Source organism: Trematomus bernacchii, unplaced genomic scaffold (assembly GCF_902827165.1).
Source record: "Trematomus bernacchii unplaced genomic scaffold, fTreBer1.1, whole genome shotgun sequence".
NCBI lineage: Eukaryota > Metazoa > Chordata > Actinopteri > Perciformes > Nototheniidae > Trematomus > Trematomus bernacchii.
The window spans coordinates 11,389,921-11,406,939 of NW_022987727.1; the positions used below are offsets into that span (position 1 = coordinate 11,389,921).

The following is a 17,019-nucleotide window of genomic DNA, read 5'->3' on the forward strand; positions in this document are numbered from 1 at the left end:
TCATAAATGTTTTGTTTACCTTTCTTTTTTTTTTTTTAATAATTTGTTATTTTTATATTACTTCCATAAGCTACCATATTAAGTGCAATATTAGAGGCAATCATTGACATTCTTTAAACACATTAAATGTGTCATAGCAAGATCTGACATATTGAAGTCTTATTTTAAAATTCTTAACTCAGAAAAAAAGGTGTCCTCAAATTGATATATTTGAACAATATATTTGCACATTCATGACTCATTAATGATGAGGTTTGCACACTTTCTCAATAGATGCTAGTAAAAGGGCGTAAATGAACTAAATAAACATTAGAGTTTATATATAGGGGACTTACGGACACACTCCAGCAGCTGAGGGTAGCTGTCATACGGGTAGAGAGGAGGCTCAAGGTTTCTGAAGTAAAGCTTCAACACACCAGCAACTGAGTCCAGGTCACACTCACTGTCCGACAGAGGATCCTCTCCTACGGCGGGGGAGATGCCAAAACGTAACGTTAAGAAAAGCAGGAAGGTTACAGCAAAACATTGTGGAGCACACTTATACAGGATTATCATTTTTGCCGTACACATCCTAAAAATAAACATCATACGGAAACACAATTTTACACAATTTTCGATACAAATGTTCCATCTGTTATTATTGGTTTAAGGATATAAATAACATATTGCTTTCTGAAAAAACTATAAAGTTGCACCATTTATGTTTTGGTTAGAGCTACAAAGACTGTTTTAAATTCAAAATCAAAACTATAATTATTGCTTGCGGCTGTATGCCTCCGCCAAAATATCAAGTTGCCGATTAACTATGAGACATTTCTGTGAACTATTGTCATAATCAGCATATGAATTCCTGAGATATGGCCGGAAACGTGTATTATGAAAGGCAGTTTGTCATTTTAAACCTTTTTGAAACCTAATTGGGTGAATTACTGATGTTTTGATGACTTGATACTAGTTTTGGCTTTTTTTTATTACCAAGGTATAGCCTACTGTTAGATACATTAATTTCGATGAAAAAGTTAGAAGTGGATTAGAATATGAAGTATTCAGTCTGAATACATTTTCTTTAAGAATGTAACTGTTGAAGGCAGTTTGTCATTTACACCTATTTTGCTGAAATACTGCTGTTTTGACTTTACTAATACATGAATTATTTGAGTTACGGCCGAAAACAAGTTTTATGAATTCACAGTGACCTTGACCTTTGACCACCATCCCTATGTCCAAGAGGACCTTTATGCCAAACGCGAAGAAATAACCTCAAGTCGTTCATTAGAATTTGCATTCACAAAAATGTGATGATCGTATGGAAGAATATATTTCATCCCGCAAAGATACTACATTTCCAAATCTCATACCTCTTTCAAATGCATCTCTGATGTGGTTAACTTCCCTCTGTGACCCAGGAACTCTGAATATCCCTTCATGGTGGAGGCCTGAGACACAGACACACACGTTATATTACATAATGTGTTCATAGATGCATGATGCTCCATACAGGATAATACAGGGCTGCGTGCGCACACACACACACACACACACACACACACACACACACACACACACACACACACACACACACACACACACACACACACACACACACACACACACACACACACACACACACACACACACACACACACACACACACACACACACACACACACACACACACACCCAAGAAGTACTTCCCCAGTGTCCAAATCTCTCTCAGCATGGCTCATTGGTGTTCCATAGAAAGTGACTCACCGTGAAGGTTTATGAAACGAATACAGCTCTCAACCACCACAGGGATCTGCTGCCCTGAGCTCTGGAGAAGAGAGAGAGGCAGAAACGCAGAGATGAGAGAAAACGGGGATTTTGATACAAAGAAAGAGGGGACAAGGATGACATGAGCCATACCAGGGAGAAAGGAAGATACAGTGCAAGGGAAACAGTGAGTTAACAGAGGAAGAGAGTTACATAGCTAAGGAATGAAACTAAGTGAGTTATGTCATTTTATGTCGCTGCCAGGGGCGTAACTAGGATCTTTTAAGTACTAAGGTCATGAGCTCAAGACACTGAACCAAGTTTGGGTTTTCACATTTTTCAAAATGTTGTGTATATTACTTCTGAACTGAACAAAATAGAAATGTTTTTTTCCATTAAACTTTCAAGGCGACTATTACTTAATTGTTGATGTTAAAAAAAAAGAACTCTTGTAGAATTCTGATATAGGTCCCTCACCCACAAAACGAAAAAAAGAAAAGTTGTTGTTTTACGAATAATTACTTGCTGGATCTAATGTTATGACCTTTGGACAGAGCACCCATTCCGGCTGGTATCAGCCCAATAAAGGGCTGTTATTATTGTTATCACCAAAATCATAATAATTCAGACGGGGCAAACTACCCTTACACTGTTCAAAACTGTTTATATTTTAAACCCATAGCTTTGCTTTTACAAAGACTATGGTCTGAGTTCAAATATGCTTGATACGTTAGGTAACATACACAATTTAAGTACGTAATGTATGGTATATAAGTTGACTATTGTTTGCTAGTTGAAAATACCAACAGGTTTACCTGGTTTAGCACGGATGCTTCATCACATGACTTCCTACTGTATTCCTGTCATAACTACTACTGACACTCGAGGTCGACTCTTAACATTATATCAAGGCTTTATAATGCTCGACTCTCGTTGGCCAACTTGGACATTAAGCAGACTCCTATAGCTTAATAGCAAACTACTGGTGAGGACGCTCTGATTAAGGGAGTAAGTGCAGTCATATCAATCCACAAAAAATAGGTCCTGTCAAATTATTGTCAACTGTGGCCAAAAACCCCACATTTGTCTTTGGTTTACCATCGGAAACACCATGAAATAAGTTTGGAGACCACAAAACTTTGGATTCATGATGGCTAAATAGTATTGAACCTCCCTAGAGTGATCAGCTCACCAATGGATGATGACAACCTATCTAGCTATAAGGAGGATGTTTAAGGCCTTACTACCAAAATAACTGATAACATTGAAAGTGGGTGGCAAGAGACTAGCTAGCTGCCCTGGTCACTGCAGGAAGCAGTCACAGATGGGGTTTAGTACCTGAGTCCGAGACATTCTCCTTCTTCTTCTGCACCATGCCAAGCACAGTCAAGAGGAGACAGAAAAAAGCACAGATTAGGAAAAAGGCAGAGTAGAAAATAAGGGGGAATAAAGATTTAGAAGCAGTGGGAAGAGGCGCACATAAGCACACACACACACACACTCTGAAAAGAGGAGCCGAGAGAGGAGGCAACAAAGAGGCCAGTGCATTTTAATCCCTTTCACAAGAGGAAGAGATAAAAGGGAGGATTGAAAGGAGAGAAAAGCCAGCAATAAACTATAAGCATCACCATACACATGAAGGCAGCTGTGAGTACACTGGGGGGGATGGACTGTTAGTGTGTGCATGTGCTGTAAGAAGCCTCCGCCAATTCTTCTGCTTCGGTGTGACAGGATTTTCTAAATTGTTCCCTTTGGAGGGTTGAACAGCAGTACATCGCAGTGCAGCAAGCAAATATAAACGAAGTAAAACAGGGGGTGTATTTCAAAGGGATGTTTTTTCTTATTTGCATGTGTGTGTATGTGTGTGTTACCTGTATGTAGGTGACTATGTCTGTGGTGAAGAGTGTGTGGCAGAATTGGGAAACAGGCCTGGACTTCCGAACACGCACAGACCGAGCACATTGCGTTCTGGGAAATATAATGATGCCATGTGGATGTTAATACTCAAGATATCATTATGTCCCGCATTACTATTAGCCGTTAACATATACTTCACATTCCCCCCTTAAAAAACATATTTATATACATAATAGAAAATTGCACAAAATTGTATTTTAGTTCAAATTTCGTTCATCTCTCCTCTGCTCCTTGTCCTCTGTGCTCTCTCCGTGTCTCTGTGCCTCTCTCAGTCATACTCTCTTTAATATTAGTGGTGTAAATACACTGTTTACCTGGAAGGGTCACTGTCAACAGCCTCCGCTGGAAGAAAAGGACAGAAAACAAGTTAAAGATTAAGGTGTAGTCTTTATTTTGCACAAAGTCTGCTAAATGGCCCTCAAGTGATCTCCCTCTGGAGGTAACTCTGGGATTTCAGCCTTTGCAGAACATGTACATGCACACAAACCTATATAACACACTACAGGAAAGGGAAACCCCCTATTTAAATCTCTGATCAACGTCATTGAAATGAAACAGATATTTGTAGAAATGTGCCTTTAACAAGCCAACACAACTCTTTGGAATTAACCTTGATATGTGTTGATAGACATTATCTCTTACTGTAGCGAAAGAGTACCTTTCTGTATGGCATCATGTAGAAGGTCATGTTTGGCTTGAAGTTTGAAGGTAAGAGAACTGCTGATGAGGAAGTCCTTCACTTTCTAAGACAAAAAGTAAAAAGAAAGTCTGTTGAAATTCATGTAGCCATCATAACATTCACAGTAAGCATAAAGGTAAAATATGTGAGATCTTACAGAATATAATTATCAGCAGTGAAAATTATATGTTGGTGTGGTGTGGTATCGTGAAAATAATTGTGCGTTTACATTTCAATTTTGGTTTACATTATCAGTCTGTATAATAACTTCACCTTTAAAAGTACCGTAATAGCAATATGTCCACCTCTAGCCCACTCACTGTAAAATAGTAGGTCTCTGTCTCCTGCTGATTGGCTCGACGCTTGGCAATGGTCAGCTTTTGGGCGGTGTTTCCTCCAGGGGGCTCGTGTGTTAGGGTGCTGAGCACGTCGGGGGAGGGGTTACAGTCGCTCTCACACATGTTGTCCAGTAGGGCTGTGAGGGTGGCTTTAAGTGTTTTACTAACCTGAGAAAGGGAAACAAAGATTGATTGGTTAATTCAGTTCTTTAAGATTATTTCGGTTAATTTCCTTGACATTACGTCAAAACAATTATTAATTTAGAGGGACAGCTAACTCCGATACTCCAAAGTCAAGGAAAGACGTTAGCATCGACTGATAAGCAAGACAATTGTGACGAGATGTAAACATTAATGACGTCCTCTTATTTTGTTCTTATATTTAGCTAGCTGAGGAGATGCACACTTCCTTCGCATGCTTATATGGTTTGCCGGATGTAGTTGAAAGACAGTAGTTCCTACACAAAACTGCTCACAACAAGGTCTGTTAATTATCTTAAAGGTAGGGTAGGTAAGTTTGAGAAACTGGCTCGAGATACACTTTTTGTTATATTCCATGGAATGCTCTTAACATCCCGATAGCAATAAATATCTTAAGTGCTTTGACAAAAAATCCATAAAAAAATGTCATCTGTGGAAGCCGTAGTACTGTAAAAAGCACGACCAATCATTTTAGCCGGCCTGGCTAAAATAACTGGATGGCCTACCTGCCTGTCAGCCTTCCATCTGTGCACAAACTTATCTCGTGCCCTCATTGGTCATGTGCACGTTCGTGTGTGTTGGAGGAGGGGCTCTGTAAGGAAGTGGCAGATTTTCTCCGGTTGTGTATTTTCAAATTCTAGCGATCTCGAGCCGGTTTCTCTGTAATCCTTGAAGCATATGTTTTATATGAGTGAGCAAATCATGGTGATGAGCACCTATATTGTCTTTTTATCAACACATCATTTTGTGTTCTTATCTTCTCTTACATCATTGTGTGTGTGTGTGTCTGTGTGTGGTGTGTGTGTGTGTGTGTGTGTGTGTGTGTGTGTGTGTGTGTGTGTGTGTGTGTGTGTGTGTGTGTGTGTGTGTGTGTGTGTGTGTGTGTGTGTGTGTGTGTGTGTGTGTGTGTGTGTGTGTGTGTGTGTTGTGTCTTTAAGTAATCAGGTCATGATTTCTTGAAAGAGACATTAATGTTGAGTTTTCAAAACCCGGCAACTCACACTAAAACAAGAAGATAAAAAGAAGTGTAGATAATAGAATAATATTTATTTTTATTTTAGGGGGGAGTGTCCCTTTAAATTTCATTTCTTTAAATCGCATATTGTCATTCACTTACTTCCTATAGTGACTGATAGACAGTGCCTGGACAGATCATTAAAGAAACAGGCGGTGTGAGTTATTAGCTTACCTCCTCTGTTTCCAAGGTAACAGCAGCGAGTCGAGATTGAAGCTGCTGGAACCTGGTCTCCAGCTCGTACCTCACCTGGCTCTCCGCACTGACCTCGCACACCTGAAATACACAAACGAGATAAAATGTAAAAACATTACGAAGCATTGTCAAGTTCTTACCACCGGTATATTGTTTTTTCAAAACTCTGTTATGCTTTTATTTCAGGTTAACTTTAAAAACAAATACGAGTAGCAATTTTTGAGCACTATAAAAAAATGCATTAAATAGGCAACAGGGTATGTATGGAGTCATAATAGTGCCATAAAAAAGAAATCATCTGTTTCAAATTAAGAAAATAAAGGAGTAATTATGAAGAGGACAATATGAAATAATAAAGAAGTAAACAAATATATATATAAAAAAAAATCACAAAACATTTAAATATTTTTTTAACATTTATTTATATTTTTTTAAATATAAATGATTTTAATTCATTTTTAAATATTTACGTGATTTTTTTTCTCACTTGCATTTTCTTTACCACATTTACTGCATATGACTCATTTGATTTTAACATGGTATATATTTATTATGATGTATACAACAGAAAACCGAGGTACACTAATTCCAGTGTTCCCCATTGGTCCTGAGTAAAGCCCCCCTCTGATCGCTGCAGTGATTCCCCCTCCTCACCTGGTCTCCCTCATGTGGATGGTAGTTGAATTTGAATGGAAGGCAGAAGGCAGAGTCGTGTTGCTGTAGCAACCCATCTCTGTCTCCACCCTGGTCCAGGGACGTGACGGCAGCCTCCAGCTGCTTCAGCCCCGTCTCCTCCGTCTTCTGGATGCGCCACCTACTGGTCAGGTAGCACTTCATCACCCTCTCCACGGACAGGTGGAAACCCAAATCACAGCACTAAGGGTGGGAGGAAATGATGTTACATTTAGGAGGAGGAAAGGGAGGAGGAAATGGTATGGAAGGGAGGAGGGAGAGAAAGACGTGTTGAACAGGCAATAATGGTCCAAACTACTCAATATCTCTGCTTTTTCAGATAATAACAAGATGGAGATTCACAAAGATGGGGCAAAAAACAGATTCATGTATATTTCTGATATTAAATGAGTTGTACATTCAAGAGGAAAAAAATGCAAGAAATATCTCCTTTGTGTTAAATCCAATGGTGTGTTGTAATTTAATTATGATCTACTGCCGGCATAATAGTGGCAGCATCTGTGGTGTGATGAGATTTATCCAATCTGGCAAAGTGGAGTCCTTTTGGTTCCTTGACAAGAAAAAGACACTACTTTTCTCTCCAATGTTTTATCTTTTGTACAACTTAACTCTTGGAATCTCAGATCTTTTTCTATAAATGTAGTTCCCCACCCCTGGCTCCATAATTCCCATTTTTTATCATAATGTTCCTTACGTCGATGAGAGTGCTGATGTCCTGCAGGTAGTACTTGTTCATGGCTGCATTGGATGCTGCCAGATTCAGCAGGTAGTCATTACGAGCCTTGGTACACTTCAGCTGATTCTCCTGCACTCTGCCATGCCTCTGCACACACACACACACACACACACACACACACACACACACACACACACACACACACACACACACCACACACACACACACACACACACACACACACACACACACACACACACACACACACACACACACACACACACACACACACACACACACACACACACACACAGACACAGACAGACACACACAGACACACAGACACACCACACACACACACACACACACAGACACACACACACACACACACACACACACACACAATGATGTAAGAGAAGATAAGAACACAAAATGATGTGTTGATAAAAAGACAATATAGGTGCTCATCACCATGATTTGCTCACTCATATAAAACATATGCTTCAAGGATTACAGAATTTAAAGTTTATAGTCTCAAACCCACTGAGACAAAACAACAGGAACAAGAAATTGTTCTAGACTTCCTGTTAGTCTCTCACACACATTGCTGACACAGGGGGTGTTTCACAGGGTGTTTCTCAATCGCGAGTAAAGCTGCTTCAGAGCCATTATTTCAAGCATACTACGTCATCGAGTGCCGCCGAAGGACTGTTCCAATCTCCAGCATACTTGGAAATCTACCGAGCCCGGCGTACTTCGTAGCGAGAAATTTCGAGGCTGCACATGTGTAGACTCCGCGGTCTTAAAATCCCCACAATGCTTTGCGCACGGACCAATTTCCCCAAATCTGTGGCGGAAAATGTAAGGCGGGGCCTCTCATATGACGCACACCTGCACACTTGCTAGCGTGTTCCACTCTTCGTTTTCCGAATGCCAGGAAGTATTCTTGCCTCGCTTCTGAAGCAAGATGCTCGGCAGACATGTGCTACCAGGCAAGCGAACTCGCGATTGAGAAACACCCTCAATGTCGAGTAAAGCTGCTCCAGAGCCACTATTTCAAGCATACTACGTCATCGAGTCCCGCCGAAGTACTGTTCCAATGTCCAGCATACTTGGAATTCTACCGAGGCCGACGTACTTCGTAGCGAGAAATTTCGAGGCTGCACATGTGTAGACTCCGCGGTCTTAAAATCCCCACAATGCTTTGCGCACGGACCAATTTCCAAATCTTTGGCGGAAATAGCGCTCCATTTAAGGCGGGGCCTCGCATATGACGCACACCTGCACACCTGTTAGCCTGTTCCACAATTCATTGTTTTCCGAGGCTAGGAAGGATTCTTGCCTCGCTTCTGAAGCAAGTGACTCGGAAGACATGCCAAGCAAGCGTCCTCGACATTGAGAAACACCCACACTCACTTTCTCCATCAATCTCTCCATTTTCTTGACAGAGCTCCGCCTCTGGCCTCCTGATTGGCCGAGGCCGAGCTCAGCTGATTTTCCAGTGTGTCTCTCCTCCAACCGCTCGGCTTCCTTCAGTTTCCCCTCAGCTATCAGGCAGTCTGTGTGGTACTGGTTGTAGGTCTTCAGAGCCTTCATTAGCACACATAATATAAACTTCACGTCAGTGCATTGTTATATTATTTTGCATTATTAGATGCAAAGACCACCGTGTAAAATGCTCACCATCTGCATTTCAGTCGTGACCTTCAGCAGCTCATCCTGCATCTGGATACCAACTTCTTTGCTCTGCAACACACAAGGGTAGATTGTTTGTCAGGTGCTTATATTACATTACATTACATTACATGTCACTTGTTAGTCGCTTTTATCCAAAGCGACTTACATACTCAATACTGTGGACAATCCCCACAGGAGCAATTTGGGGTGAAGTGTCTTGCCCAGGGACACAACGACATGCTGACTGCAGTGGGGTTTGAACCTGTGACACCCTGATCCGAACACCTACACACAACCCATTGCGCCACACGCCTCCGTGATAATTACTTTAGAGCATAGTTACCCGAATTGTTATTTCAAACATTCAGTGTGGCCCCTGAGCGTGCCATGAAATGCATGTTTGTTTTTTTACATCTATTACACTTCTCGGCTACTGTGTCAAACTACGCCCTAACACGAGTCCTTCAATTTAGAAAAAGACTGGTTGCATGACAACTTGTGGCACATAGTAAATGTCGAAAGATAAAAATGTGTTTCTCATCAAGAGGTTGTTTTTTACGTCTCCACTCAAAAACGAATGGAATGTAATATACCAGTGATTCTCAAATGGGGGTACGCGGACTCCTAGGGGTACGTCGGGGTACTGCAGGGATTTTTTGAGATAAAAAAAAAGGTTAATTAAAGAAATACCATGAATGATTACAAAAATAATCATAGTACAATAAGATACACAGAAAACACGGTACTGAGAGCCAGCTCCGCTGCGGTGGAAACAGGAAGAACCAGAGCTAAATAAGGCTCTAGCCCGGAACCAAGCTGAGCGGGAAGCCAGTTGCAATATTAGATTATAACAAATAGACATTGAAATGGAATCGTGGTTAAAACGTAGCAGCACTACAGCAGGGAACGTGGACAACGGAGAAAAAAAGAAAGCCAAAATTGAGCCAACAAAATGCCGTCAATATCAGGAGGCGTATGCTTTGATGGGATTCCCGTCAACAAATGGCAACCCGCCCCAGGCATTGTGTTTTTTCTGTGGGGAGAAACTAGCCAACAGCTCGATGAAACCAGCGCACCGAGAGACATCTCAGCACCAAACACCTGTGTCATGTTGGTAAGCCACCGGAGCTTTTCAAGAGAAAACTGGCTGAGTACAGATCCTCGCAAGAGATGATGCGAGAAGCCTCCACAACATCAGCCAAAGCACTGGAGGAGGCATCGTATGCGGTGTCACTGCTCATCGCTAAAGCTAACAAGACGTACACGATCGCTGAGGACCTAAAACTCATAAATAGTGTCATTGCATTGTTATTACATAGTTTGTTTATAATTGCAAATTGTTTTCAGTTACAACAATAATTTTTTTTAACCCTTTCATGCATTGTGGTCACTACATTAGACACTGCTGATTCAATGCTGTTTTCTTGTATATGCATGGGGTTTTTGATGGTATAGTTGCACATCAGGCACCACAGTGGATTTTATTATAATATTTGTGTATTGTATTTTATAGTTTTTGCATAATATATCATTTTGTTCATTGGTTTGTTAAACATATTACTAACAAAATTGTTTTTATGCATAATTCTTTTTTTAAATGTCGTTATGTTCTTTTTTTTCATGCATAAAGATGAAAATATCCTTAGTTTGTTGTAATTCATGCATGAAGGAGTTAATAAATCCCGCACTGATGGAACATCACTATTGTAATTATTTATATAGGCTTTTTCTATCAAAAATGTTCAGGGTCGGTCAGGGGGTACTTGGCTGAGAAAATGTTTCAAAGGAGGTACATTACTGAAAAAAGTTTGAGAAAGGCATAGAGGAAGGCAAACATGAAATGGTTTTCATCAGACATTTTCAAAGCTTGTTTATCCTCATAAACGTCCAATGCTCGTCCAGTTTGTTAAAGTTGGCAATTTTAGTGGACAAATTGGCAGTTTAATGTGTCTCTTTTAATCATGTGCCGCCTTCTTAAAAGAGGCACTTAGTCAATATCAATATACTTGATTTTCTCGCAATTTGATAAAAACATTAATAACATTAACATTATTTATGAAGACTTTCATTGTTTCCATTATGTGTACAGCTTGTTGAGTGTTGTGCTATGTCAAAATGTGTCTAGCAGTACTGAAATCATGTTGGTAATATATTAATTGAAATAAATCTCAATTTCTTACATCCTTGTTGGTTTTTGCATACGTTTTTTTAATTGATTTTAATTGGTTTTCCACACATACACCTTAATCTGACAGATGACGGTGTGAACTGGTAGAGGCTGTGGGGAGATACAGTATGACATGAAATACGGGTCACAAACGAATCAACAACACAAGTTGTGCAAATATGTGTCTATTGGTAATAGAGTGATGAAAGGATGAAAGACGAAATATACTCCGGACTGATCCCCTTGATAAAAAGATATTGCTGCAATATTGCAGAAAATACTCTTTGTGGAAAAATAAGGTTTATGTTATATAGGCCTACGCTTTGTTCAGAAAGATAAACTTCACAAATGAACAGCGGGGTTGCGTTCGAGTGGTCAATTCGCTCTCAAAGGTTACTAATGGAGTGGACTACTTGCGGTCGCAAAATTTAACTTGACACAATATTCAGGCGTTCGGAAACGGCTGATTGTGAATGTGATTGACAAACGTGGATAACTGTAAGTTGCACATTTATGCCGTAACTTGCCAAAATATTATGTTTTGAACTTTCAACACTATGTTAAACCAAAAAGTGGATAAACAGTAGTTAGCCTACTGTAAAATGAAGAAAGAAAGGTGTTTACTGAGTTAGGTCAGGTGTTCATTTGCATCATAATTACGTCTCCAAGTGTAAGTGCAGTCATATTCTCTTAGCATAGCAGTTCTATTTTCCTAAGACCTGATGACATTTTCCTCAACCCTGTGACGTTTCACACAAGAGTTTAAGGAAAAGTGGTTAGGAAAAGACATAACGGCTGTTTTTTTGACAATTTGACTGCAACCAACCTTTATAATTAATCAAGTGTAACTACAATCGCCAGAGCTCAAAAGCTAACACTAGGCTATAAATGAACTACAACAGTCACTTGACCACCACCGCTGAGTAATCTCCCTGTCTTAGGCGTGATTACATTTCACTTCTTTGAACTCTGTAGTGTCATTTAGCCACTCGTTAGCAACTGACAATGAAATGAAAAGTAAATGCTTCAAAATCCTTGAGTTGGATAAGAACAAAACATTGAAATCTCTTAAACTTGTACCAACCTAATTTGACATCTAAGCAATCATTTAAAAGACTTATTCACTTACTTACTAACTGCCACAACTCCTTATTAAGAACTGAATATGATACATTAAATGTTACAATAGATGAGAAGAATGACGACTAGGTCTTGGACTAGGTCTTGTGTGTGTTCCTGTGTGTGTGTGACCTAACATCGAAGGTCTTCTCACCCGTTTGTGCAGGCGGTGTGTGTCCTCCGTACTGTGGGCCAGTGTCTGTGTGAGTGTGTTGCAGCAGGTGTCACCCAGCACTGCATGTTCCCGGCTCTCCAACCGAGTCTGAGTCAGCAGAACAGACCAGACCTGACACACAGACTGACCCCACTGCTCCTTCCTGAAGAAAACACACATCCATGCTCAGTGACAGACTCATGAAACACTTCACCTTACATGTACACTTAACCTGCACTCACATCTCCACACTTATGTAAATATATTTAACATGTTCATACAAATGCTCAACTTTTGACTGTGCTATCTTCATTCAATAGTTACTTTATCACTTTATTTTTGCTGTATTATTATTTTAATTTTAATTTAATTTTTACTTTGTGTGAATTCTGACAATGTTGCTTCTATAAACGCCCGAATTTCCCCAAGGGGATAAATAAAGTTCCATCTTATCTTATACTTAGGGAAGCCTAATGCACATGGGCGGTTCTAGGGGGGGACCAAACCTCAGGGAGAAAAATCGTATAAATAAAAATGAAAATGTATCTTACACTTGACGTCATGATTTAGCTCTCGTACATAATGTCTGAAATTTCTACATAACATTAAGCTGTCTTTGGCTCTATTTCTGCTGTAACAACGTAAATGTCCCCTCTGTGGGACTAATAAAGGTATTCTGATCTGAATGCTTACTTCTTAGTCTTGTGTGTGTATCGCTCAGTGAGTTTGTCGAGGGCGCGAGCGTATTCAGTCTCGATGTCGCCTCGGCGCCGCAGAAACTCTGAGAGGTCTGAGAGCTGCTGCTGTTTCACATCCACCTGAGAGTCCAAAATCTTGATCTGGTCTGTCAGCTGAGTGCGCAGGTCTGACACACACACACACACACACACACACACACACACACACACACACACACACACACACACACACACACACACACACACACACACACACACACACACACACACACACACACACACACACACACACACACACAGTGTGTCCTTTATTTTGTAACTGTTTGGAAAAATATCCACCCCAATGCCTTATAAATTGTAATTTCTTTACAGTATCAAGTGTTACACATCCCAGAAATCAGCACAACCTCAGCTAATGATATATGTCACTCATTAGAGACTTATACAATATAATATGGGATATTTGCCCATACATTTATTTAAATTTTAAAACGGAGCTTGAATGTTTTACTTATTTTATTAAAAATAACTGCTAACCATAACATTGAAAAAAACATTCAACACAGACAATTGCACACATTTATTATCATTGTATCAGAACTGATTAGAAGATTCTAACTTATTCTGTTCATTAGTTATGCCCATTCTTTTGGGCAGTGTCCATGGGCGTTTTTTTGCAAGGAATTGTCATTTTTATTGTCAAGACTGATACATGATATATATATAATGTCTAGTTCCCGTCCACAATCACACATGGCATGCTGAGCAGATTCGTCTGAATTTTCATCAACATCGTCCCCTTGAAAAATCAGTTCCAAAGCCTCAGCTGTAGTAAACTTCCTTGCCATACCTCAGTTTACTTTCAAAACACTAAAAGAACGTATTCCAACTTTTATTTTGTTTTCGCGCGTGGAATTATACCGGCTCTCGTTTCAGTACACAAAACAAAGGAACTGACTCTGAATCAGACTCCGATTGGCTGTGACTGCATCCACTCAGAGTGTCCGATTCAGAAACGTGACTCTTACACTATTTACGTCACAAACAAAGATGGTGGATGAGATTAGACCTATAAAACAGACAGAAAAGGATAAGCAATGCGCCAGAATCAAGGTGAGACTATCCGCATCTTTTAAAACTTTATGCACATTCGTTTCACCGAAATAAGTAAACGCCTCTCAATGAAAAACTTAAAGGGGACCTATCATGCAAAATGCACTTTTGTACGTCTTTTATACATGAATATGTGTCCCCGGTTTCCAGGGAACTCACCAAGTGTCAGAAAACACAACCCTCTCTATTTTCCTCCATACCCAAATCTCTAAAAAAGGGGCTGCAACGGATCTGATAAAAACTGATCCAGATTTGAACACTGTCCTGACGTCAGGACAGTGGCGCTACGGCTATTGGGCCAACTCCACCAATCAGGAGGAGACAGCCACGGCCATTGCCGTTCGAAAGCGCTGGAGACGCTGTAGTACATATGCCAGGCCAGTAGATGGTGCTGTTCTCACTGAATCTGCCCTTGCAAAAACAGAGCTAAAAAATGTCAAATTGAGCGAAATGAGGCATGGCTAAAATGCATGATCTATTTGGTATTTTGAAAAAAAAAAGTATAAATATGCCTTATATAGGTATGGTCCTACACTATATTATTCAAATATAGCATGATAGGTCCACTTTAATAGAGTTGTTTATTGCCGTTTCTGTAGTTTAACGGCCCGTCCACACGGCGGCGTGCGTTGAAGCTTCAACGCTTCTGCCCATTCACTTTGGATGGGGTGACGTCAAGCTTTGCCGAACTGCATTGTGGGAGCGTCGCTTCGCTTTGCTCGCGTTGCTTCGCGTTGCTTCGCGTTGCTTCGCTTTGCTCGCTTTGCTCGCGTTGCTTCGCTTTGCTTCGCTTTGCTCGCGTTGCTCGCTTCAAAAGTTGAGCAATGTTCAACTTTTGAAGCTTCGACGGAAGCGTCAGCCAATCAAATCATATGCCAGTACAAGCTCTAGCCAATCAAACCGCGTGCTTGTGTGTCCGGGACGGGAGATTCATGCGATTGGTTTCAGACACGCCCGCCGGCAAGAGGAAAAATATGGCATGTCTCTGGCTCAAACAGCTGAGAAGTTATGACGCTTTGAACAAAACGTGATATTTGGGATTGTATACGGCCCCGTGGGTCTCAGAGGGTTAAAGCCTTTACTTTGATATTTTCGCCGGTGCCATCTTGGTTTTAGCTATTGCTATATTGTTTTATGAACTAGAAGTGAGGGTGGGGAAAAGTACAACGTAATGCTGGACAAATTGTCTTTAGGCAACCAAAATGTTACAATTAACTTTTATGAATTGAAAAAACACTAAAAGTCAAAGTTCTAAACCAAAACCATGAAATACATCCAAAATGAATAGCATCCAATCACAAGTTAGCCACGCCCTAACGCGTTATCGTATGTTTTACTCTAAATGGGTCCATGTATTTAAAAAAGAACATCATTTTGTATTAAAGAATACTTTAAACTGGCAATTGCCACCATAACCTCAGTGGAAAATGTTTACTGAATCAAGTGTGAAGTCGGGTCATTTTCTCATAGACTTCACCACAATCAGACTTCTTTTTACAACCAGCGCAATTGCCCCCTGCTGGATTTTGTAGTGAACATGGCCGTATCCACCATTGAGGTCACCGAGGTCCGGACCTCGGTAATATTTTTCGAGCTGTGTATACAAAACTTGTGAAATAATTGCACTAAACGGGGTTCTTTGTAGTACTTCCATTTACTGCCGATGGGGGCGCTGCATAACTACGTAGCCTCGGTTAAAGCAAACAGAAGAAGACGACATGTATCAACAAACCACCGCAGCCCGGACTTGTATCGGAGCAGCGGAGGAGTGATGAGGTATCTAGAGATCTGAGTCCAGCGGGCTGCTTGTGTTTCTGTTCATCAGGACATCATATGACCAGCAGATCCTTTGTGAACGCTCTACGTTAGTCAGTGGACGTCTGACAACATGCACACTAACTTATATTGCAGCTATAGGCTATACTTTGGTTTAAATTGCGTGAATAAACTAGCTAGAGAGCTAAAGTTAATTACATTCATCCAATGTCAGAAGGATTACCTTTTAACAAACGTTGTAATGCTTTTCTTTCATTTCAATTTGAGTAAAACATTGAAGATAACATTGTATTGTTTTCTTTTTACACTGACTCAGATATAATGAAAAGATTATGCCAGTCGAAGCTCAGCTTTGGTAAGGAAGAGACAGGACAGGCAGAGAGAAAGAGAGAAAGTGATGGAAGTCAGGGAGGAACTGCAAAAGAATGTAGGCTTAATAACCCCATCTATCTATCTATCTATCTATCTATCTATCTATCTATCTATCTATCTATCTATCTATCTATCTATCTATCTATTTATCTATAACAATAGTCTTAATTTACACTATAGACAATAGGCATAATCTTAAAACAACATATATCTATTGCAGTTATGATGTCATAATAACATACAATTGTATAAAACACAATTTGCTTACATCTTTGTTCTCTTTTGAGAATCAAACAAAACAGATTTAAATTAAAAAAATAATGCAAACAAACAAGTGAAATGAACTAAATTGTTGAATTGCTTTTAATTCACTGGCAGGAGCGACAAGTGAGGAGGAGCAAAAAGTGAACAATGAGGGAGAGATTGAACAAAGAGTAGAGGACAGAGAGAGTAATGAACAGGAAGAAGACAGAGAGA

General features: G+C 40.1%; 1 protein-coding gene across 2 annotated transcripts in view; it reads right to left on the reverse strand.

Moving 5' to 3' along the window:
• arhgap4b (Rho GTPase activating protein 4b) overlaps positions 1 to 17,019 on the reverse strand; it is a 45,483-nt gene that overhangs the window by 10,699 nt on the left and 17,765 nt on the right. Inside the window, exons 3-16 of one of the 2 annotated variants that reach the window (XM_034145128.1) lie at positions 13,277 to 13,448; positions 12,584 to 12,746; positions 9,150 to 9,212; positions 8,883 to 9,056; positions 7,485 to 7,613; positions 6,752 to 6,973; positions 6,077 to 6,178; positions 4,669 to 4,854; positions 4,328 to 4,412; positions 3,984 to 4,011; positions 3,091 to 3,118; positions 1,753 to 1,813; positions 1,359 to 1,436; positions 336 to 464 (exon numbers count right to left, since the gene is read on the reverse strand). In XM_034145128.1, coding sequence (XP_034001019.1) covers positions 336 to 464; positions 1,359 to 1,436; positions 1,753 to 1,813; positions 3,091 to 3,118; positions 3,984 to 4,011; positions 4,328 to 4,412; positions 4,669 to 4,854; positions 6,077 to 6,178; positions 6,752 to 6,973; positions 7,485 to 7,613; positions 8,883 to 9,056; positions 9,150 to 9,212; positions 12,584 to 12,746; positions 13,277 to 13,448 — 1,620 coding nt within the window. Of the gene's footprint in view, positions 1 to 335; positions 465 to 1,358; positions 1,437 to 1,752; positions 1,814 to 3,090; positions 3,119 to 3,623; positions 3,721 to 3,983; positions 4,012 to 4,327; positions 4,413 to 4,668; positions 4,855 to 6,076; positions 6,179 to 6,751; positions 6,974 to 7,484; positions 7,614 to 8,882; positions 9,057 to 9,149; positions 9,213 to 12,583; positions 12,747 to 13,276; positions 13,449 to 17,019 lie in introns of both variants that reach the window. The other variant, XM_034145127.1, reaches the window with a different exon arrangement.